Raw genomic sequence first — 20669 nt, 5'->3', positions numbered from 1 at the left:
GGGGATAGAGTGTGGGATGCAGGGGTGATGGTGGCTATGATCCTGGGATGCAGGGATGACATGTGCTGCATCCCTGGGTGTTGGGATGCAGGAACGATGCGTACCCGAGATGCTGGGGTGCCAGGATTACGTGTCCAGGATGCTGGGATCCTGGGATGATGCATGCTTGTGATGCAGGGATGGGGATGCTCAGCTCCCTGTGCCTAAAGGGCCTTCAGGAAAGCCATGGAGGGGCTTTGCAAGGGGCTGGAGGTTCAGGAGACGACCAAAATCCACTTTATTTGGTCAAAGCCAAGCCCGTGCCGGAGCCCAAGCCCCAGCGCATCCCTCAGGGGGCCTCTGCCCTCACCACAGAGCACCTTGGCCATGGCCTCCTGCACCCGGATCCCAGCTCCGAGCCCAGGCTGCAGCCGAGCCAGAGCAGGACCCAACCGAGCTGAAGCCACTGCTTGAGCCCTCCCCAGGGCCAGCACAGCACCAAGGGCTCCAAACCTGGCACCAGTGGCTTTATCCCTTGGGAATCAGCTCCCCCCCAGCCCCTTCCCTTGGCTGGGCGGAGCAGGAGCAGAGGGGGAGCAATGGGATGAGGACTGGGGCAGGAGGAGGAACGGCACAGGGGGAGCCAGGATGTGGGGAACCGCAACGGGCACCCGGGTCCCCTCCGAGCCTGGGCCATGGGATGAAGGGGAGGGCACCAAGGGCAGGTTCAGAGGAGCCCCTGCAGCAGCCAAGCGTGGTCCTGGGGGTCCCCGGGCCCGCTCAGTTGATGGGCTCGTACTCGGAGTAGCGCTGCCTGCGGGCGCAAAGGAGCGCGCAGCCGCCCAGCAGCAGCAGCAGCACCGGGGTGCCCAGCGCCACGGCCACGATGGAGATGACGAGGGGGGAGAAGGTGTCCTGGGGGGGCTGCCCGAAGCCCAGCAGCGCCGACCTGCAGCGGGGAGGAGACAAATCCCACTCTGAGACCCCCCCCTGCAGCAGCAGGGGCTTGAAGTGGGCTTGAACACAGGCAGGGATGGGGCAGAACTCGCCCCTCACCAGCTCAGGAACCGCTTCTCCTCGTAAACCTTCCCCTCCTCTCCCCCGAAGGAGATGTTGAGGGCGCTGACGCTGTAGCTGCTGCCGGCCCCGTCCCCGAAGTAGGCGCGGACGAGGCTGGACGCGGGCAGGCTCCAGTTGGCCGCTCGCAGCCCCTGGGAGCGGCAGCGGATCCCGTCCTCGCGCCGGGGGCGCCGGGAGCCGTAGGCGGTCGCCTTCCACTGCAGGAAGCTCCGCGCGGAGCTCTCGTTCCGGGCCTGGGCTGCCAGGGAGAGCACCTGGAGCAGGGCAGGAGCCGCACGGTGAGCGCAGGGCGGGCTCCCAGCGCCGGGGGGCCCCGGCCCGGGCTCACCTCGAAGACGGTCGGGGTGTACTCGTCATCGATGGAGCGCAGCGCCCGCAGCGCCGGCGCCAGCCCCGGCTCCTCCACCGCTGCCACCTCCAGCGCGAAGCGGGAGCCGTTGCCCCGCGGGGCCACCCCGGCCAGGACAAACTCCACCTTGGAGCTGTTTGCTGTGTGCAGGAGGCTGGGCAGGGCCTCGTCGCGGCCGCCGGCCTCGTAGGCTGTGACCTGCGGGGACACGGAGCTGGGGCACGGCGCGGGGACGTCCCCGCTGCAGGACACGGCGCTGGAGCGCGTCCCGGTGCGGCGCGGGCCCATTGTACCCGGACATACCCGGAAGGCCAGGCTGCCGTTGGAGAAGCTGCCGTCGGGATCAGCAGCCGGGACCCCGGAGAACTCGGCCGTCAGCGCCGTGTGGTTCAGGGTGCGATTGATGCTGGCCCAGGAGAAGTCGGAGAGGTCGTAGGTGGGGTAGAAAAGCTCCTCCTGGGCTCCGGTCTCGCTGTACTCGAACACCTCGGGGAGAAGGAAAAGGAGAGGGGATGGGAGCAGTTACCTGGTGCTGAGGATTCAGGGAATCAACCATGGAAAAGCCCTTTCAGCTCATCCACACCTGACTGCCGAGGCCACCACTGCCCCATGGCACTGAGAGCCTCAGCTGCTCCAGCCCTGCGCTGGGCAGCCTGGTCCAGTGGGGAAGGAATTGGTCCCCAGCTCCATCTGACCCTGCCCTGGTGCAGCTTGAGGCCGGTTCCTCTTGTCCCATCCCTTGCGAGCAGAGCCCAGCCCCTCCTGCTGCGCTCCCGGAGCTGCCGCGCACGGGGCTGGGAGCAGGAGGAGCCCCCGGGGGGGGGTCCTTGGCCAGGGCTCGCTGGGGAAGCGGCTCCCTCTCTGCGCCCACCCCACCGGGGCGGCCGTACCTTGGTGAAGACAACGGCAGCCGCGTGGGTGACGCTGCCGGGGGGCTCGATCCAGACGGCGCCGGCGGGGGCAGGCGAGAGGAGCCGGGTCCAGTCGATGCCCAGGGCGCTGGTGCTGCTCCGGGTCGCCAGCAGCAGCACGGCGGGGCCGCCGATGCTGCTCCACACGTAGTGCAGGGTGTCCGCGGCGCCCACCGCCCGCACGTGGAGCAGGTTCACCGAGGAGCCGTTCCAGCCGGGGTTGTACTGCAGGGACACCTGCGGGCAGCGGCGGCTCGCACACGGGCTCCGTGCCCGATGCTCCCCCGATCCCGGTCCCGATCCCGGTCCGGGTCCCGATCCCGATCCCGGCCCCGGTCACGGTCCCGATCCCGGTCCCGATGCTGGCCCTGGTCCCGGTCCCAATCCCGGCCCCTGTCCTGATCCCGATCCCGGCCCCGGTCCCGATCCCGGTCCCGGTCCCGGTCCCGGTCCCGATCCCGGTCCCGGTCCCAATCCCGGTCCCTGTCCCGATCCTGGCCCGGGTCCCGATCCCAGTCCCGATCCAGGTTCCGGTCCCGGTCCCGGTCCCGGTCCCGATCCCGATCCCGATCCCGGTCCCGGTCCCAATCCCGATCCCGATCCCAGTCCCGGTCCCAATCCCGGTCCCGGTCCCGGCCCCGCTCACCCTCCTCCCGCTACCTCCGCCGGTCCCCGCCGCCACGACCGGTAGCAGCAGCAGCAGCAGCACCACCACCATGGCCGCCGCCATGTTGCGAGAGCAGCCACTCACGTGACCGCGCTGCCACGGCGCTCTTAAAGGGGCCGCCGCCCTTTCAAACCCACCACGGGGGTGGTGGTGGGGGGGGGGGGGGCCCGGCTCCTGTCCCCTCCCCGGGGCCCACGAACCGGCGCAGGGGGGCAGGTCCCCCCCCTCCGCATTCAACGCACGAAGGCAGTGGAAAGCCGTGATTTGGGGTTATTCCGCACGCAAACCGCGTTACCGCAGCGCCTCCCGGGGCAGGGCAGGACACGGGCAACGGGAGCCGCTCCCTGTGCTGGGGCCGGGACCTGGAACCGGGATCGCGGAGGCTCCCGGAACCGGCCCCGGCCCCGGCCCCGCGCAGCTCCGCGCTCCCACCAGCAAGCGCCGCCGCTGCCCGCGGTGGGGAGCGGCCGGGAGGGACCCGCCGGGAGTCCCGAGCGCTCCTGGGGGCAACGTGGATCCCGGACCCCGGCGGAGCGGGGAGGACCCAGCTCAGCCTGAAGTGGGAGAGACCCCAGCGGGGGATGCTGCTCATGGCAGCTATACCAATAGCAGTTATTCTGTACCAATCCATAGAGCCCGACAATTACTCCTATAGAATGATATTGCAATGGAATATGACGATAAATTCCATAAGGAGAAGAGAAATCCTCTCAATCTCCACCCGCAGGTTTTATTCCCCCTGGACACTTGGAATTCTACCTCTGCATCCCCTCCATAGGGATAATGGGATTCCCCAGCCTCATGCTGGGACGGCCGGGACCCTTCCCTCGCTGCTTGCGCTGCTTCGGGCGTGTTTGCCTGCGCGAACTGAAACTGCCTTAGACGTGAGTCACACCCGGAACAGATGAGGGCCCACGGTGGGGGGGGACGCAGCAGCCTATGGGGCCCATTGAGCCGGTGACCCATGTCCCATAGGGACACTGATGGGGCCAGGCCACGCCTCGCACTGCAGCGCTCGGGGACACCCCCGCGGCCATGGGGCAGCCTCTGCGGGATCTGGGGCTGGGCCAAGTGGGGCAGGGCTGGAACCTTGTGTCCTGCCAGCACATTCCTGCCTGAGTCACCGCTGGATCCTGCCCGGGCAGGAGCGTGCCCCAGCCCCACGGCAGCCCCATTGCACCCCACAGCCCCGCGGCAGCCCCATTGCACCCCACAGCCCCGCGGCAGCCCCACTGAACCCCACAGTCCCATGGCAGCCCAACAGAACCCCACAGCAGCCCCACTGAACCCCATAGCCCCAAGCAGCCCCACTGCACCCCACAGTCCCACGGCAGCCCCACTGCACCCCACGGCAGCCCCACTGAACCCCATAGCCCCACGGCAGCCCCACTGAACCCCATAGCCCCAAGCAGCCCCACTGAACCCCGCAGCAGCCCCACTGCACCCCACAGCCCCACTGAACCCCATTGACACCCCCCCGCCCCCATATGTGTGCCCAAACCCCCCCTCATCCCATCATGGAAAAGACCTTTCAGCTCCTGGAACTCAACCACACGCCCCCCCCCCCCCGCCCGCCCCCCTGCACCCCCCCATGTGCTCCTCTCCCCCCCCCATCCTGCTCTCCCCAAGCCCCCCCAACGCTCCCATGCCCGGGGGTGTCCCCATGCTCCAAACACCCCCATAACCCTCACCAGGGCATTGAGGGCACCCAGGCAAGGGGGGGGTTCGATACCCCCTGGTGTCACCCCACGGCTGGGGGGGGGCAGGACCGGACGCCCGGGTTCCTGGAAGGGGCACACGTGACTTCCCCACTCGCTGCTATTCAGAGCCCTTGTTGCTGGGCAGAGCTGAGCGGGGGGGGGGGGGCAGAACCCCAAGGTGCACCCCAACCCCCCCCCCCCGGCACCCCAGAACACGGGGGGGGGGTAACAGGGTCCCATCCCTGCTCCCCCAGAGCCTCCCCATTGCAAGGACCTGCCCGGGACCCTCAATCAGCGCCAGGGGCTCCCCATGGCAAGAGCCCAGCTCTGGGATGGGTGCAGCACCCATAGATCTGGGGGGGGGGGAGCAGGGTGCAGCAGCCCCGAAAGGGGTGAAAACATCCCTGATACAAGCAATCAAAGTCTATTATTAGCTATTAACCTCCATTATTAGCTATTAAGGTCTATTATTAGCTATTAACCTCCATTATTAGCTATTAAGGTCTATTATTAGCTATGAGCCTCCATTATTAGCCATGGCTACCCCCTACCAAGCCCCCAGCCCAACCTGAGCCACAGCCAGGCAGGAACTGGGGCGGTTTCACCTTGCTGGGGGATTTCCTACATTTGCATCGTGCTTTCACCCCCCCCCGGCACAGGCAGTGGGGCCACATCCTGCTCCAGCCCCGCTCGGTGCCCCCCACCCTTCCCAAGGGACCCCAGGGCGGTGCTGAGCCCCCCCTTCCCTTCCCTTTCCCCCCCCCCCATTCCGAGAAGCCGGGGCCACTTCTAGGAAGCAGAAGAGGAAGCTCCCGGTTATCGGCACCACCAGCACCGGCCCCGGCCCAGCCCCGGCGCTGGGGAGGCTCCAGAAGAGCCTGGAAAGAGCCAGCGCCGAGAGGAGCTCCATGAGCACGCATGGGGCAGGGATGTGGGGCAGGGATGTGGCGCAGGGATGCTGCAGCACCGAGGGCAGCACCCACAGCGCACCCCTGGGTGCCTCGGGAGGTGCTGCAGGGCTCAGCACCCCCCCGCCACCATGGACTTCCCCCACCCCCAGACAGTGGGGAAGGAAAGAGCATCTCAGCCCGGAGGCAGCTGCGGGGAGCCCCAGCGGTGCCAGCACCCACGCCGAGCCGCTGCCTGCAGCTCGCAGGGGGCCGTGGGGTGCCCCACGGGCAGGAAGAGCCCCACAGCGGCTCCGAGCGCATCGCGTCTGAGGCAGGAAACGGAGTTGGGTGTGAGAGGATTGAGAACCGAGGGCATTTATTGACAAAACTTAAGTGCTTGCTCAGCAAACAAGCAGGTCCGGTCTTAGCACCACCTTCCAGCCCCATCGCAGGGGGCAAGGATGCTGGCTCCTAGAGGAGAGCATCCCCAGGAGCCACGCACCCAGGGCCGGAGGCAGATGAGTGCTTCCAGCCCCCCAAGAAGCACCCCAAGTGCCTGGGGCCCAAGGGCAGGGTGGCCCTGGAGCCTTGCCCGAGCTGCTGCCACCTTTCCGCCTGCTCCGCAACGTCTACATTCAAACATCAGCTTTAACTCATGGCTTTAGAGGATCCTGGGGAAGGGAGGAGCAGGGCAGCGGCCGCTACCGACCCTGGCAGCTCCCCCCACATTGCGAGGGCAGGAACAACCAAAGAGGGTGAAATCGAGGGGATCCTCCGGCGTGGGCAGCGAGCTGCGGGGTCCCCTTGAGTCAAGGCAGGAGAAGGCTTCGCTGCGCAAAGGCCGCTTCCCTCGAGGTGACGAAGTGCAGGCACCCGGCAGCCGCGTTCGGATCCCTTGCTCAGGTCAAAGTGCACGGCCCTGACCCATCGGGGCCCGTCTCCAGGTCCTGCAGAGCCTCCCCCCGGGGGGGTTTTTCCTCCCTTACAAACGCAGCCCCTGTTTTGAGCGTGGCGAGGCCCCGGGCGCAGCAGCAGCGGTTACGGCCCAGCCCCACCTCGCTCCTCCTCTGCCTGCAAGGGCAGGGCCACGAGCCCTGCGTCCTGCCACCGGCTCAGCCTCCTGCTGCTCTCCCCGCTCCTGGGGCCCGGGGCGTGCACACCTCGGGCCACGGCAACGCCTCTGCTCCAGCAGGGAAGCCGCAAGTTGTGGCGGGGCAGCAGCAGCAGGAGATGCTATTTCCAGAAAGCCACAACCCCAAAGCATCTGCTCCAGGCAGAGCTGCGGAGCCCAGCTCGCTCCAGCTGCTGGTGCTCACGGCCTCGCTGCTAAGCTGGATGGGTCCCCTCTGGGATACGAGTGAAGCATCCGCTCGAGCTTTGCGTCAGCATCCTCTTGGCAAGCAGCGCGCTGCCACCTCTTCCGCTTCCCGGCCCCTGAGCAGCGAATCCTCAGTGGTCCCCCACAACCTGACCCCATCGCTCAGGGGATGTTCTCCTTGGGTCACGCAAGTCCAGCTTCGTTAAGTCCTCAGAGGAGGCCGTGATGAGCTCGCCAACCCCACGCAGCGCCAGGCCACCCCGCGTCCGGTCCCTCTGCAGCAGCCCCGGGCTCACCGGATCATGTAGGCCAAGCTCGCTCCCAGTCCAGCCACGCCTGCGAACACCATCAGCACGTTCCTGATGCTGCTTTCCAGGTCCTCCACGTGAAAGAAGTCCACGAAGCCCTCCTTGGGGGGAGAAGGGGAGGTCAGGTCCCTGCCAGCCCCCCCCTCTGCAGCAGGAAGGCACCAGGAGCCTTTACCCCCGGCACAGAGGGGCTGGGTCCACATCCCAATGTGCCCGGCCGCATCCCGCCCCACAGAGGAGGCGGTTGTGGGGACCAGTCCAGAGCCAGCTCAGCACAGCCGGGACTGACTCAGCTTTGGGAACGCCGCCCTCCCCACGCAGCCCATGCTTAGGTCAAGGCTGAGCCAGGAGCCCCTGAGGCACCAGCACTGGGGCTGGGAGCTGGACCGGGCTGCAGAGGAGCCGGGAGTCAGCCCCTGTGGGTGCCGGCGAGCGGGTCCCAAGCAGGACTCACCCAACCTCCCTGGCTCAGCAGCCACTCGCGACTGGAGCTGAGGAGCGCGTCCGTGATGATCCCTGCCAGGGAGCTGATGCTCTTCTCCTGCTGGATGCTCTTCAGGTGCTGGGCGACGAAGGCGCCGAAGGAGATGAGCGTCACCACGCGGCCCCAGTTGGTCACCCCGTCGTCGAAGAGGCGCGCAGCCACGTCCCGCACCGCCTCCAGGTCCTCCTCCTTCTGGATTTCCAGCTTCTGAAGCATCCCTGCAAGAGGCGCTGCTTTAGAGGCAGGAACAAGACGCAGGGACCCCACTTCCAGCTCCGGGAGCAGCGATGGAGAGCAAGCGCCTGCTGCTCACCTCTGCGGGGCTGAGGCAGAAACCAGCCCCTGGCCCCCTCCTGCGTCTCCCAAGGGATTAAAGCCCCGGCAGAGCAGTGAGCGCGCACCCAAGGAGATGTCACCAGTTCCTGCTGTGGGTTCAGGCACTGGAAGCGCACGGACCCGCAGTGCCCCCGAACCCCAACCCTGACGCCAGGCCCTTTCCTGCACCCTCTTTAGCCCCGCAGAAGGCTCCCTCCAGCCCCAGCCCTGCTCCGCGCGTTCCCCGTTCCCCGGTTCCGGAACCGCAGCCTCTGCGCCAGCACCGCCCGGGACAAGAGGGCGAAACCGAAACCCTTCCGCGTTCAGAGCGGGGCTGGAAGCGTTCCTGGAACGAGGAGGGGCTTCTCTCACCCGGAGCTGGGGGCTGAAAGCAGCCCTGGCACAATCCCCCCCCCACTGGGACCGTGGCCCCTTTCCGAGCCACACGAAACCAAGCCAGAACGGCTCCGCTCCCACTTCCAGGCTGGCCCCAGGCCGCCGCAGAGGGGACGGGATGGGACGCGAGCCCCAGCTTGGGTCAATGGTCACTAAAGGGCCCGGGCTACTGCAGGGCTCGTCACAAGCGAGTGGTTATGGGAAAAGAGCCACAACCGGAGCACATCCCCCGGGGCTGTCCCGGAACCAACCGGGGTGGAAAAGCTTTGGCATCCCCAAAGCCAACCTTTGGCATCATCAAACCCAACCTTCGGCATCATCAAACCCAACCTTTGGCATCATCAAACCCAACCTTTGACATCACCAAACCCAACCTTTGACATCACCAAACCCAACCTTTGACATCACCAAACCCAACCTTTGGCACCCCCAAACCCAACCTTTGGCATCATCAAACCCAACCTTTGGCATCATCAAACCCAACCTTCGGCATCCCCAAACCCAACCTTCGGCATCCCCAAACCCAACCTTTGACATCATCAAACCCAACCTTTGACACCCCCAAACCCAACCTTTGACATCACCAAACCCAACCTTTGGCATCATCAAACCCAACCTTTGGCATCCCCAAACCCAACCTTTGACATCATCAAACCCAACCTTTGACACCCCCAAACCCAACCTTTGGCATCCCCAAACCCAACCTTTGACACCCCCAAACCCAACCTTTGGCATCATCAAACCCAACCTTCGGCATCCCCAAACCCAACCTTTGGCATCCCCAAACCAAACCTTTGACATCACCAAACCCAACCTTCGGCATCCCCAAACCCAACCTTCGACACCCCCAAACCCAACCCTTACCCGGCGCAGCCAAGGCCACCCCTGCCCCACGGCACCGAGGGGGTGCGAACACCTCCAGGCCCGGCGCCTGCAGCCCTGCCCGGGGCAGCCCGGTCCAGTGGGGCAGGAGCCGCTCCTCAGCTCCACCCGAGCCTCCCCTGGCGCAGCTCGGGGCCGCTCCCGTCCCGTCCCGTCCCAGCGGAGCGCGGCCCCTGGGGGCTCCGCGCCCCGATCCGGTCCCCCCGGAGCCCTCCCTCGCCCCGCTGCACGTCCGCAACCGCCGCACGGGCCCCGCTTCACCGGGGTCCCGGCTCCCCCCGCCGCGGCCGGCGCCGCGCACGCACCCTGGAACGCGAGCTCGTGCCTCCGCAGGACGCTGTCCCCGAGCCTCCGCAGCGTCCCCAGCGCCTTCCGCAGCCCCGCATCGGCGCCGCGGGGCCGGCCGGGCCCTGCCCGCAGCCCCGGGAGCAGCTTCTCGGGGCCGGGCGGCGCCGCGCCCGCCGCCTCCCGCAGGTAGCGGCCGATGAGCTCCAGCGAGGCCTGGCGCAGGGGGTCTGCGGGCTCGGGCTCCGCCTCGAAGCCGTCCAGCTCCTCCTCGGGGCCCCGGCGCGGGGCCGGGCCGCAGCCCAGCAGCGCCTCGGAGCAGGCCCCGGGCCAGGCCCCCGCGGAGGGCGGCGGCGGCGGCGGCGCGGGGCAGCCCCCGCAGTACAGGTGCAGGCCGAGGGCCGCGTTCCGCCGGGCCCCGAACATGGCGGCCGCGCGCGGCCCGCGCCGCCGCTCCCCGATATATGGCGGCGCTGACGCGGCGGGGCGGGGCCGCGGCGCCGGTTCCGGAAGCGTTTCCGGCCCACAGGGGGCGCTCTGCGGGCGCGGGGGGGGGGGGGGGGGGGGGGGGAGTGCGGCGGAGGGGGAGGGTACGGGTGCCGGTGGGTGCTCTGGGTGCAAGGCGTGCCTATGGGTGCAGTGGGTGCTATGGGTGCAGTGCGTGCCTATGGGTGCAGTGGGTGTCTATGGGTGCTATGGGTGCAATGGGTGCTATGGGTGCAGTGCGTGCCTATGGGTGCAATGGGTGCTATGGTTTCCTCTGGGTGCAGTGGGTGCCTATGGGTGCAATGGGTGTCTATAGGTGCAATGGGTGTCTATGGGTGCTATGGGTGCAATGGGTGCTATGGGTGCAATGGGTATCTATGGGTGCTATGGGTGCTATGGGTGCAATGGGTGCTATGGGTGCAGTGGGTGTCTATGGATGCAGTGGGTGTCTATGGATGCAATGGGTGTCTATAGGTGCAATGGGTGCTATGGGTGCAATGGGTGTCTATGGGTGCAATGGGTGCTATGGGTGCAATGGGTGTCTATGGGTGCTATGGGTGCTATGGGTGCAATGGGTGCCTATGGGTGCAGTGGGTGTCTATGGGTGCAGTGGGTGCTATGGGTGCAGTGGGTGCAATGGTTTCCTCTGGGTGCAGTGGGTGTCTATGGGTGCAATGGGTGCCTATGGGTGCAGTGGGTGCCTATCGGTGCAGTGGGTGCAATGGGTGCCTATGGATGCAATGGTTTCCTCTGGGTGCAGTGGGTGCCTATGGGTGCAATGGGTGCCTATGGGTGCAGTGGGTGTCTATGGGTGCAATGGTTTCCTCTGGGTGCAGTGGGTGCCTATGGGTGCAATGGGTGCCTATGGGTGCAGTGGGTGCCTATGGGTGCAATGGGTGCTATGGGTGCCTATGGGTGCAATGGTTTCCTCTGGGTGCAGTGGTTGTCTATGGATGCAATGGGTGCTATGGGTGCAATGGGTGTTTGGGTGCAATGGTTTCCTCTGGGTGCACTGGTTGTCCATGGATGCAATGGGTGCTATGGGTGCAATGCGTGCCTATGGATGCAGTGGGTGCCTATCGGTGCAATGGGTGCTATGGGTGCCTATGGGGCAGAGCGCTGACCCGTGTGAAATGGGAAGAGAAGGCTCAGGAGGGACCTGATCGGGGCATGGGGCCAGGAGGGGCTGGGCTCTGCTCGCAAGGGATGGGGCAGGAGGAACCGGCCTCAAGCTGCCCCAGGGCAGGGTCAGATGGAGCTGGGGACCAATTCCTGCCCCATTGGACCGGGCTGCCCAGGGCAGGCCTGCAGGCACCCGCCCCTGCCCTGCCCTGCCCTGGGGTTAACAGCCGGGTGCGATGATGTCAGAGCTCTTTTCCACCCTGGTTCATTCCATGACCCCGCTCCAGCCCTTTCGGTGCCCATCCAGAGCCACCGGAACCGGGGCTGGACCCCAGCATCCCCCCCCCCCCTCCTCCCGGTGCTTCCTCTGAAGGCAGGGGAGGGTTTCCCTGCGCCCCGGGCTCGGCCACGCTGCGGCCACGTGCTGGGGCCTCTGGTACCAGCCCTGTGCAAAGGGCACCGCAGTGAGACGTGAGCAGCACCGGGGCACCGGGGCAGGGGTGGCTGCGGGTCACATCCTGGTGCTGAGCAAAGGCAAAGCCTGCCCCTGCAGGAGCCTCCCCATGGGATGCAGCCTCATCGGGGAAGGACATTCCTGGCGATGGGAGAGGTGCCAGCCTGGAGAGCACAAACAGAGCACAAACAGAGAGCATGGGATGGAACAGAACGTCCCTGAGCTGGGGGGGGCACAGGGACCGGTAGGGAGGAGCAGCTGCCCCCCCCGGGGACACCGGTGACGACAGAGGTGACGTCAAGGCTGACTGTGCCGGGACAAAGGGAGCCGCGATGGGATGGGGGGCACCGGGGGGGCACCCCATGGCGATGGCCCCGAGCACCCCGCTTGCCACGGCCCCATTGCAAAGCAGATTGGACGGGAATGCGGGGCCCGGGCAGGGGGGAAATGACCCCATTCCATCGCTATTTCCCTTGTATGGAATTGCTTTCACTGGTCCTCATCCTACAGCAAACAATGCATTTCCAGCAAAGCAGGGAAAGACGTGGCCGGAGCCCCCGTCCCGGGGCAGCCCCGAGCTGCAACATCCCCTTTTGCCCCGTCACTACAGTTCCTTGTCCTAGCAAAGGGAGGGCAAAGCAAGGCGCGCTCCGCAGGAGCTGCACAAGTACAAAATTAGATGTATTTCTCGGTACAGGTACGTACGCTTCAGGTCTATTCACAGCCCGGCTGGGCCAGGCAGGAGCAAGGAGCCTGCAGTCAGCGCCACGTCACCCGCGGCGTGCGAAGGGGACTGGAGACCAAAGCCCAGCCCTGCGGTGGGTGCGCGGGGGGCACCCCCGCTGCTCCTCTGCCCAGGGACCCCCCCCCTGCATCCCACACAATGAAGGCAAAACTCCAGTCCCTTTCCTCCCGGGGCAGGCACGGCAGCGCTGAGCCCCGGCGCTGCACGGGGCAGGAGGTGCTGCGCCTCCGGGCGCTGCCTGAGGAGCGGGCAGGATGCGCACCGAGCGCTGTACGGGCTGCGGCATCGCACCCACCGCGCCGCCTGCTCGGGGTTTGGTTGCTTTTGGCCAGGCCTAGAGCAAAGAAAAGGCGAAGAAGGGCAAGAAAAGGAAGGAACCCAAGCGCGGGGCACCCGACACTGCTCCTCCCTCCCTCCCTGTCGCCACGTTCTGGGGCTCTGGTGCATCCTCCCCATCCAGGGTGGTCATTCCCTGCACCCAGCTCGCTGGCTGCTCTGCAAGTGCCACCCCTCTGGTGTCCCCATCACGTCGGCTGGGATCCAGCTCAGCAGCCCATGGGGACAGGACCTGCCCCAAGCCCTGCTGCTGAGCCCCACAGCATCCCCTGCCCACAGCCGCACCGAGGCTCTGCCCAGAGCAGCTTCAAGCCCCCAGGACCTTTCCAGACCCAGTCCCGGCGCTGTGGGACGCGCGGGTCCCCCGCTGTGAGCTCAGTGCTCTTGGAGCTCAGCCCAGCATCGCAGCCACGGAGGTCTCTGCACGTCCGCTTGCTCCTTCATTCCCAAGCTCCAGTCCATGTCCCGAGCGCTCCCCTCCTACCCAGCGCCAAGCAACAGCAACGACTCCAAACCCCTTCCCGTTTCTCCCCGTGAGGAGGCAGCTCCAGAGGCTCTGCAGGCTTCCGAACAGCAGGAAAACGAAGGCAGGAACCGAGTGGCTTTGCTACAGGCTCTGACTCCAACCTGCCCGTGGGTCCTGCTGGCACCTCTCGCGTCTTCCGCGCTTTGGGCTGCGTTTGCCGGGATGCTCAAGCACCTGCACGGATGCTGGTGCTCCTGTCCTGGGGGGTCCAGCGAGGTTCAATCCATTCAGGCAGAGGAAGGAGGTGAGGAGGGGAGGCAGGGCCGCGGGCGCAGGTTACCCCGCCAGCTTGCTGGTCACGAGCGAGGACTTGCGCTGCGGGAGGTCCTGCGGGGTAGGAATGTGGTCTCCCGTCACCAGGTTCTTGTCCGGCCCCGCGCTCGGCAGCTGCTTGTTCTTCATCTTCGCCTTGGCCATGTTGTAGTCACCCGAATCGAAGTACTTTTGCTGCAAGAGGAGGCTGCGGTTAGGTTGGATTGCAGGGGGGGGGAGCACGGAGCAGAGACACAAGCGCAGCCTTTAGGGAGCTGCTCAAAGCCAGCTCCCAACCGCCCTGCAAGGGAAGACCCAAGCAGGGGAAGCCGGAGCCCAAGGGGTGCTGCGCTCCCGCATCACAGCCATGGCGATGGGGCGCCCTGCGCGGCGCTGTCACCGCCGGTTGAAGCGCAGGGCTGGAGCCGTACGTACCCCTTTCTGCAGCCTCTTCATGAGGAAGTCGGAGCCCCCGGGTTTCTGGGCCAGGTTGGGGTATTTGGCCTTGAGTTTGAGCTCCTCTGCTCGCTCCAGGGTGATGGGGTCCTTGCGCTGCACGGCCTGAAACACAGAGAGGGGCCCGGAGCCCTTTCAGCCCCACCGGAAGCACGGGGGCTCCGCACGTCCCAGCCGGGGCCCTCCGCTCCCCACGGGGCCGCGGCGGGGGAAGGTGCTGGGGGCCCCGTCCCCACCTCCAGCGCCTGCCCCTGCGCGCCCGGCGGAGCCCAGCCCCGGCCCGTCCCCACGGCAACGCCAGGCCCCGGCTGGCACAGACCCCGCACGGGGAGGCCACCGGGTCGGGAACGGCCTTCAGCTCAGCCAGTCCGACCGCCCCCGGCGCTGCCCCATAGCGCTTCCCCAAAGCGCTGCCCCACGGCGCTGCCCCACGGCACTGCCCCATAGCGCTTCCCCATAGCGCTGCCCCACGGCGCTGCCCCACGGCACTGCCCCATAGCGCTGCCCCATAGCGCTGCCCCACGGCACTGCCCCATGGCGCTGCCCCATAGCGCTGCCCCACGGCGCTGCCCCACGGCGCTGCCCCATAGCGCTTCCCCATAGCGCTGCCCCATAGCGCTGTCCCACGGCGCTGCCCCACAGCACTGCCCCATAGCGCTTCCCCAAGGCGCTGCCCCACGGCACTGCCCCATAGCGCTTCCCCATAGCGCTGCCCCACGGCGCTGCCCCACGGCACTGCCCCATAGCGCTGCCCCACGGCGCTGCCCCATGGCGCTGCCCCATAGCGCTGCCCCACGGCGCTGCCCCATAGCGCTGCCCCACGGCGCTGCCCCACGGCGCTGCCCCACGGCACTGCCCCACGGCACTGCCCCACCCCACCGCACCCCGAGGGGGGGGGAAGCTTCTCCCCCCATAACCCGCACCCCCCCCCCCAACACCCCCAGTTTCCCACAAGCCCCCGCGCACCCCCCACCACCGAGACCCCGCTCTCCCACCAGCCCTGTCGGAAGTCCAGCCCCCAACCACGCCGGCAGCCAATGAGAATCCAGCATTCAGCAGCACCCAACCAATGCGCGCACAGGGCTGTGGCGAGCGACGCGTGGCTGAGCCAATGAGAGCCCCCCCGGGGATCCCCACCTGTTTCTCGGGCCCCGTCTCCTGCGCGCGGGCGCCGGTACCGAGCGGGGCCGCCATGGCGGCGCCGGGAAGAGGCCTCCGCTCCCTCCGCTCCGGCAGCGCCACGCTCCGCTCCAAAATGGCCGCCGCCGCCCCCTAACGCCTCAGCTCCATGACGGACAGCAGCTCGAACCAATGGGGATAGGGAGGCGGCCGCAGTGACATCACACCTGACCAATCAGCGCTCGAGGGGGAGCGGGGGCGGAGCCTCCCCAGCTGGAGTGGCCACTGGCCAATGGGAAGCGAGGCGATACCACGGGGGCGGAGCCTCGGGGCGGGGACCGGGACCGGGACCGGACCCGGACCCGATCCCGATCCCGGACCCGGACCCGGACCCGATCCCGATCCCGGTCCCGGTCCCGGACCCGATCCCGATCCCGGTCCCCAGCCACGCTCCGGGGGCAGCGCTCGGAGACCCGGGGTGCGGGCCCCCGCTCCGTGCCCACAGACAGCGCTGGAGCCTCCGGTACCCAGAGCATCCCCGGCTGCCACCGGGACCCCCCCCCCGGCCCCAACCGGCGCAGTTGAACACCCGGCACACCTCCTGCTGCTGACTGTACATTGACACGAGCTGCGGGAGCTGCGGGGGGGCACGAGGAACACCGGGGGGGGGGGGGGGGGGGCCGCGATGGGGGCACGCAGGGACCCCCCGGCCCTTGGGGCTGCTCCCCCCCAACCATGGCTCTGCGCTGGGGGGGGGCCCCAGCCTGCACCCCCCCTCCTTGGGGGGGTCGCCCCATGGCAGAAGGAGCCGTTGGGCTCTGTCCCGAGCAGGGAGCAGCAGCAGTGGCTGGTGGAGGAGCGAGGGTCCTGGCCACACAGGGGGGCTCAGACCCTGCAGGGGGGGGGGAAGAACCAAACCCCCCCCCCGTTATCCCCAAGCCGAGCCCACCGCTGCTGCAGGAACGCTGCGCCCGGCCCCCCCCCCCGGCTTTGAGCCAAGGGGCTGAGGCCGCCCCGCATGGTCCCTGGGGGCTCTTTAGGACTTATTGAAGGCGGCCAGCACAGCCCACACCATCTCCGTGGCCCTGCCTTTGGCAGCCTCCACCTCCGGGTCCATCTCGAGGAGGTCTTTGGTCCTGTTCATGGCCACGTCGTACTTGTCGTCGGCCAGGCTGGCGAAGACGTTCTCCAGCACATCCGAGGAGTGGGCGAGCACCAGGAGCGCCAGAGTCCTGCGCTCCATGCGGAGCGGGTCCTTGACCCAGCGCTCCAGGACGCTCTCCTGCAGGCGCCGCACCAGGCGCTGCTTCTCGGTGCCGTTGCTGACGGGGTGCGTGGTCATGTCGAAGAGCAGGAAGTTCTGCTTCTCCGTGGTGAGGATCCCCTTCTCCACCAGCGCCTTGGCCACGCGCTCCCGCACGTTCCGCAGCTGGTACTGCAGCTTGAAGGGGTTCCAGGTCTCTCCTGCGGGAGAAGGGATGCGGTGCGGCAAGGACTTGGCCACCCAACCCCGGCCCATCCCGGCTGCAGGAATCCTGCTCCTCACGCCGCTTTCTCCCAGCATCCAAGCTGGGAAGGAGTCCCCAGGTCAGATCCATTGGGAACCCCCCTAATAACCACTGGCTCCACACAGGAAAAGAGGCGATGGGGAGCAAGGTCCAGCTCCAGGAAAAACAACCTGGAAAACCACCTCTGCCCCCACATTCCGCCTTCCTTGCTCCGCTCTCAGGGCTCGTTCCCTGCCCAGTGCCCAGCCCGGATGACGGGGAGCATCCCAAGGGATGGGGGGGCTCCAAGCGGCCCTACCAGTGAGCAGCTCTATCCAGGTCTGCACCGTTTCTGCAGCCTCCGTGGCCTTGATGTGCCGGAGGGTCTCATCCAGCAGCACGTCCCCCGTGGGCGCATCCGACTTCAGGAGCACCTGGAAGGACGGAGCGGGATCTGAGGCTGGATGCGGAGCCGCTGCTCCCATCCCGCAGCCCCCGCGGTGCTGAGCCGCGGCGGCGCCGGGCTCCGGCCCATCGGCACCTTCCTCTCGAGCAGCCTCTTCTTCCTCATGGAGAGCGGCTCGAGGCGGATGCGGCCGCGGAAAGCCAGCTCGATGAGGATGCCGCCGCGCAGGCCCGAGGAGATGCAGTCATTCCAGAAGGAGGTGTAGCCCTGGGAGGAACAGGAAGGAGAGGGATGGGAGCAGGAGCTCCGTTAGAGCCATTCCCAGCCCCAGGGAGCCCTCCCCCTGGAGCAGGGCGCTCCAAGCCCCATCCAGCCTGGCCCTGAGCCCTGCCAGGGATGGGGCACGCAAGCGGGAGGAGGAAGATTCCCGGTCAGGGATGAAGGATGGGAAAATCCAACCAGCGGGGACCCGGCCCATTCCACATCCGCATGGATGGGGCTGGTGTTTCCCAAGCCTGCCCCAGGAACCACAAGCTCCAAAGCAACAGGAAGGTGCAGAGCTCTGCAAACCCCACGAGGAACCAGCAGAGGAGCTGGAGTGGGATAAGGGGGAGGCAGCAGCAGAAGGGAAGGGAATGGCCGGGTCCCGCTTCCACTGCTGGCAGCTAAATCACAGCCAGAGGCTGGAGCTGGCACCAGGAAGGAGGAAGCGTCCGGATAAGGAAGCCCAGGAATGGCCACCAGCGCCTGCTCCCAACGGCAGCTCCCCCAGGGCACCGCAGCCCCCGGAGCCCCGTCCCCAGGGAACGCAGCCTGGGATCAGGCAGCCTCCCGCAGGGCAGCCTTCAGAGCCGGGGCACTCTGCTCCCGGCGCATCCGGACACCCCAGGCTGTGCTCCTGCAGCCCAGAGAGCAGCAAGGGAGGGAGAAGCCTCCTCTGCTCCCTTCGCTTCCTTGTGTGCGAGGACAAAGGCGCCTTTCATCCCGGCCGTGCCCTCAGGAACCGGTTCTCCAGCAGAGGTGACCGAGGGCACCTCCAGCAGGTTCCAAGGGCTCTGGAATCACCCAAGCCCGAAACTCCCGGGTTCCTTTCAGGCTCTGAATCTGCTCCTTCAGTCCTGAAATCCCACCCTGAAATCCTTGGATCCGGGTGAAATTGTGGGGGTTTTCCCCCAGCGGAGCTGCGAAAAGCCCATGGTGGGAGCCCGGCTCAGCGCCAGGCCCCTGCTGCCTCTGGAGAGGAAGGAATGCGGCAGGACAGGACCGGAGGGGCTGTTGACACCTCTTGCGCTCTCCCGACTTCCCGGTGCCTCCATGACCCTTCCCAGGAATGCATTAACCCAGCCAAGAGCACCAGAGCCAGCCTGGGACAACGCAGAGCTCCAGGGCTGCTCCCAAACCACGCTGCCGTGTTCCTATAGCCCTGCTGCCATGGGACTGCCTGTGCAGCTCCATCCCGGAGCTCAGCCGGGTTCCTGAAGCGGGTCCCTCACAACCGCAGCTCTTCCCGGCTGGATCTGCAGGAGCAGGGTCCTGAGCAGCTCCGGGTGGGACCACGGCACCAGCCCGCACTAACGCGGCACGAGCCCGGCTCCTCCTGTGCCCGCAGCAGGAAGGGCGCTGGGGGTGCTCCCGCATCCCGGCTGGACACCTCCAGCATCCCCCATGGCAGCAAAGCCCAGGGCTCAGCTTCCGCTCTGGATGGGGCCGGTTTGCACCGAGGAGGTTGAGCTTTGCCCAGGAGGCCTCAGAGCATCCCCCCCCGGTTCCTCCTTTACCTCCTTGTCCTTCAGCCCCAGCAGCAGCACCTCCTCCATCAGCGTCAGGCGGATGTCCTTGGAGTCATCGGGGTCCTCCTCGGTCGGGTCCCTCTCGGCAGCCGCCTCCTCCTCCCCGGCCCCTTTCCGGCCCTCGGCGCGGCGGCTGCGGTGCGTGAGCGTCGTCATCTCCCCCGAGCCGAGCTCTGCGCTGGGCACCACGGACACAGCAGCACTGAGCCCCAGCCCCGGGACCCTCAATCCCACCCAGCCCAGGGACCCCCCATCCCACCCTTGCCAGGCCTGGGCAGTCACTGCCACCCAACAGCTTAGAGCCACGGAGTGAACCAGGCTGGAAAAGCCCTCTCAGCTCATCCAGTCCCGACCGCCGAGGCCACCACTGCCCCATGGCACTGAGAGCCTCAGCTGCTCCAGCCCTGCGCTGGGCAGCCCGGTCCAATGGGGAAGGAATTGGTCCCCAGCTCCATCTAAACCTGCCCTGGTGCAGCTTGAGGCCGGTTCCTCTTGTCCCATCCCTTGGGAGCAGAGCCCAGCCCCATCCTGGCTCCGTCCTCCTGGCAGGCACTTGTAGGGAGCGATCAGGCCCCCCCTGAGCCTTCTCTTCTCCATCTGAACCCCCCCGGTCCCTCAGCCGTTCCCCATCACTTGCGCTCCAGGCCCTGCACCGGCCCCGCTGCCCTCCTATGGCCCCGCTCCAGCCCCTCCATGTCTCTCTCGCAATGAGGGGCCCAGGGCTGAGCACAGGACTCGAAGCGCGGCCTCACCAGCGCCCAGCGCTGGAGCCGATGGGACGGGGCGAGGGCTGGGGGGGCATCCCCGGGCCCGGCCCGGCCTCACCCCGCAGCGTTGGCACCGCAAGTCCCGGAGCGCCCGCACCCAGGGCGCAGGGGACGGGGGTCCCCGGGGCCGTCCGCGCACGGGGCTCCGGCGCTGCGGGACGAGCGCTGCGCTCACCGCCACTCCCCCCCCCCCCCGTGCTTACCCGGCCCCGCGGCTCCTTCCCCGCCGTCAAACTTCGGGGCCCGGGCGGAGGAAACGCTTCCTGGTGGGGCCGGGGCGGGCGGGCGCTGCCGGCGGCTTCCTGCGCTCCGGGCCCGCGGGCGAATGGGAGCCCGCACGGTGCCGGGGCCTCCAATGAGCGCGGCCGGCGGGGCGGGAGCTCCCGAGCTCCTCCGCCCCGTTCTCCTCCTGCTCCTTTGCTTCCTCCCGTTTCTCCTCTTCCTCGCTCGCCCCGGTGCGCCCGGCCGCCCGCTAAAGGAACACCGGAGCGGCGGGGACGTTGAGAGCGTTTTAATCGAGGACTCGGAAACGGGGATTCTGCGTTTCGAAGCCTAAAACCCGTCCAGAAGCGTTCGGCTGGTCCCGCCTGAAGGCGGCAGCAGCTCCGCGCAGAGACAGCTCCGCGTCATGTACCGCGAAGGGGAAGGGACGTCGGTTGGTGGGCAAGGCGAAGAGGCACCGGGAAGCGGTTGGAGCACGTCCATAAGGAATCTGCCACCGTTCTAACAGCCCCACGGCTGCGTGCTTTGTCATTACACAGAAACAGATCCCATCACATAGATCTCAGCTCTCATCGCATCTGTCCAGCGGGTTTGGCATGAAATGCAGCAGCGGAGGTGTGAAGAATGCTTCTTACTGGAGCTTGGTGCCTTCAGGCTGGCAGAAATGAACCCCCCAAGTGCCCCAGCAGCAAAAGCAGAACATGTAACAGTGCTGAAACCGAACCAAGCTTGAATGAACCCAGGACTTGAGGGGGTTTGTGCCCCACAAGGCAGGTTCTGGATAAGGAGTTCCTCAGCTTTGAAAGAGAGCCCAAAGTTCCTGGTGAAACCTTGCGCTGTGGGGAACGAACCTGGCACAGTCCCCATCCGAGTGCACCAGGTTACAAGCAGGAGTTAAACCCCCAACTCACCTCAGAACAAGTCCCCTCAGTAGTCA

The 20669-nt window shown here is 67.1% G+C and overlaps 4 protein-coding genes across 9 annotated transcripts; all 4 read right to left on the bottom strand.

Moving 5' to 3' along the window:
• Positions 1 to 253: 253 nt before the first annotated feature.
• GLMP (glycosylated lysosomal membrane protein) lies at positions 254 to 3967 on the bottom strand. Of its 4 annotated transcripts, none has more exons than XM_065660177.1 (6): positions 3746 to 3967; positions 2299 to 2556; positions 1712 to 1894; positions 1388 to 1606; positions 1036 to 1313; positions 254 to 928 (listed from the first exon to the last, which is right to left on the bottom strand). In XM_065660177.1, the coding sequence occupies exons 1-6, from the start codon at positions 3950 to 3952 to the stop codon at positions 760 to 762; spliced, it is 1314 nt and encodes a 437-aa protein (XP_065516249.1). In that variant the 5' UTR covers positions 3953 to 3967; the 3' UTR covers positions 254 to 759. The 4 variants fall into 4 exon arrangements, with proteins under 4 accessions (XP_065516249.1, XP_065516252.1, XP_065516253.1 ...); XM_065660180.1 differs by lacking the exon at positions 3746 to 3967 and adding an exon at positions 2966 to 3739; XM_065660181.1 differs by having other exon boundaries at positions 868 to 956.
• Positions 3968 to 5927: 1960 nt separating this feature from the next.
• Positions 5928 to 10005, bottom strand: MCL1 (MCL1 apoptosis regulator, BCL2 family member). Its single transcript, XM_065660138.1, has 3 exons — positions 9585 to 10005; positions 7657 to 7904; positions 5928 to 7303 (listed from the first exon to the last, which is right to left on the bottom strand). Exons 1-3 carry the CDS (start codon positions 9988 to 9990, stop codon positions 7187 to 7189), a joined length of 771 nt encoding a protein of 256 aa, XP_065516210.1. The 5' UTR covers positions 9991 to 10005; the 3' UTR covers positions 5928 to 7186.
• Positions 10006 to 12286: 2281 nt separating this feature from the next.
• On the bottom strand, positions 12287 to 15268 carry ENSA (endosulfine alpha). 2 transcript variants are annotated; one of them, XM_065659949.1, is made up of 3 exons: positions 15079 to 15268; positions 13921 to 14046; positions 12287 to 13680 (listed from the first exon to the last, which is right to left on the bottom strand). In XM_065659949.1, the coding sequence occupies exons 1-3, from the start codon at positions 15133 to 15135 to the stop codon at positions 13510 to 13512; spliced, it is 354 nt and encodes a 117-aa protein (XP_065516021.1). In that variant the 5' UTR covers positions 15136 to 15268; the 3' UTR covers positions 12287 to 13509. The 2 variants fall into 2 exon arrangements, with proteins under 2 accessions (XP_065516021.1, XP_065516022.1); XM_065659950.1 differs by lacking the exon at positions 15079 to 15268 and adding an exon at positions 14937 to 15008.
• Positions 15269 to 15662: 394 nt separating this feature from the next.
• On the bottom strand, positions 15663 to 19803 carry GOLPH3L (golgi phosphoprotein 3 like). 2 transcript variants are annotated; one of them, XM_065659944.1, is made up of 5 exons: positions 19714 to 19803; positions 18732 to 18921; positions 17089 to 17220; positions 16867 to 16981; positions 15663 to 16524 (listed from the first exon to the last, which is right to left on the bottom strand). In XM_065659944.1, exons 2-5 carry the CDS (start codon positions 18897 to 18899, stop codon positions 16097 to 16099), a joined length of 843 nt encoding a protein of 280 aa, XP_065516016.1. In that variant the 5' UTR covers positions 18900 to 18921; positions 19714 to 19803; the 3' UTR covers positions 15663 to 16096. The 2 variants fall into 2 exon arrangements, with proteins under 2 accessions (XP_065516016.1, XP_065516017.1); XM_065659945.1 differs by having other exon boundaries at positions 18732 to 18916; positions 19714 to 19797.
• Between the last annotated feature and the right edge of the window lie 866 nt (positions 19804 to 20669).

The sequence above is a fragment of the Lathamus discolor genome, chromosome 24 (genome assembly GCF_037157495.1).
Source record: "Lathamus discolor isolate bLatDis1 chromosome 24, bLatDis1.hap1, whole genome shotgun sequence".
In the NCBI taxonomy this organism is placed as follows: domain Eukaryota; kingdom Metazoa; phylum Chordata; class Aves; order Psittaciformes; family Psittacidae; genus Lathamus; species Lathamus discolor.
This window is presented reverse-complemented; position numbering and strand designations above follow the sequence as displayed.

What these genes read in the sequence shown, in the direction of transcription:
- GOLPH3L (XM_065659944.1), bottom strand. Translation starts at nt 18,899, where the DNA reads ATGACGACGCTCACGCACCGCAGCCGCCGCGCCGAGGGCCGGAAAGGG. An exon ending in TGGGGCTGAAGGACAAGGAG is followed by an intron (nt 17,221 to 18,731) that starts GTAAAGGAGGAA and finishes TGTTCCTCCCAG; the next exon opens with GGCTACACCTCCTTCTGGAA. An exon ending in AGAGGCTGCTCGAGAGGAAG is followed by an intron (nt 16,982 to 17,088) that starts GTGCCGATGGGC and finishes CCGTCCTTCCAG; the next exon opens with GTGCTCCTGAAGTCGGATGC.
- ENSA (XM_065659949.1), bottom strand. Translation starts at nt 15,135, where the DNA reads ATGGCGGCCCCGCTCGGTACCGGCGCCCGCGCGCAGGAGACGGGGCCC. An exon ending in AGACGGGGCCCGAGAAACAG is followed by an intron (nt 14,047 to 15,078) that starts GTGGGGATCCCC and finishes TCTGTGTTTCAG; the next exon opens with GCCGTGCAGCGCAAGGACCC. An exon ending in TGAAGAGGCTGCAGAAAGGG is followed by an intron (nt 13,681 to 13,920) that starts GTACGTACGGCT and finishes CTCCTCTTGCAG; the next exon opens with CAAAAGTACTTCGATTCGGG.
- GLMP (XM_065660177.1), bottom strand. Translation starts at nt 3,952, where the DNA reads ATGGGTCACCGGCTCAATGGGCCCCATAGGCTGCTGCGTCCCCCCCCA. An exon ending in CTGCCGTTGTCTTCACCAAG is followed by an intron (nt 1,895 to 2,298) that starts GTACGGCCGCCC and finishes CTTCTCCCCGAG; the next exon opens with GTGTTCGAGTACAGCGAGAC. An exon ending in GAGAAGCGGTTCCTGAGCTG is followed by an intron (nt 929 to 1,035) that starts GTGAGGGGCGAG and finishes TCCCCGCTGCAG; the next exon opens with GTCGGCGCTGCTGGGCTTCG.
- MCL1 (XM_065660138.1), bottom strand. Translation starts at nt 9,990, where the DNA reads ATGTTCGGGGCCCGGCGGAACGCGGCCCTCGGCCTGCACCTGTACTGC. An exon ending in GCACGAGCTCGCGTTCCAGG is followed by an intron (nt 7,905 to 9,584) that starts GTGCGTGCGCGG and finishes CGCCTCTTGCAG; the next exon opens with GGATGCTTCAGAAGCTGGAA. An exon ending in TGCTGAGCCAGGGAGGTTGG is followed by an intron (nt 7,304 to 7,656) that starts GTGAGTCCTGCT and finishes TCTCCCCCCAAG; the next exon opens with GAGGGCTTCGTGGACTTCTT.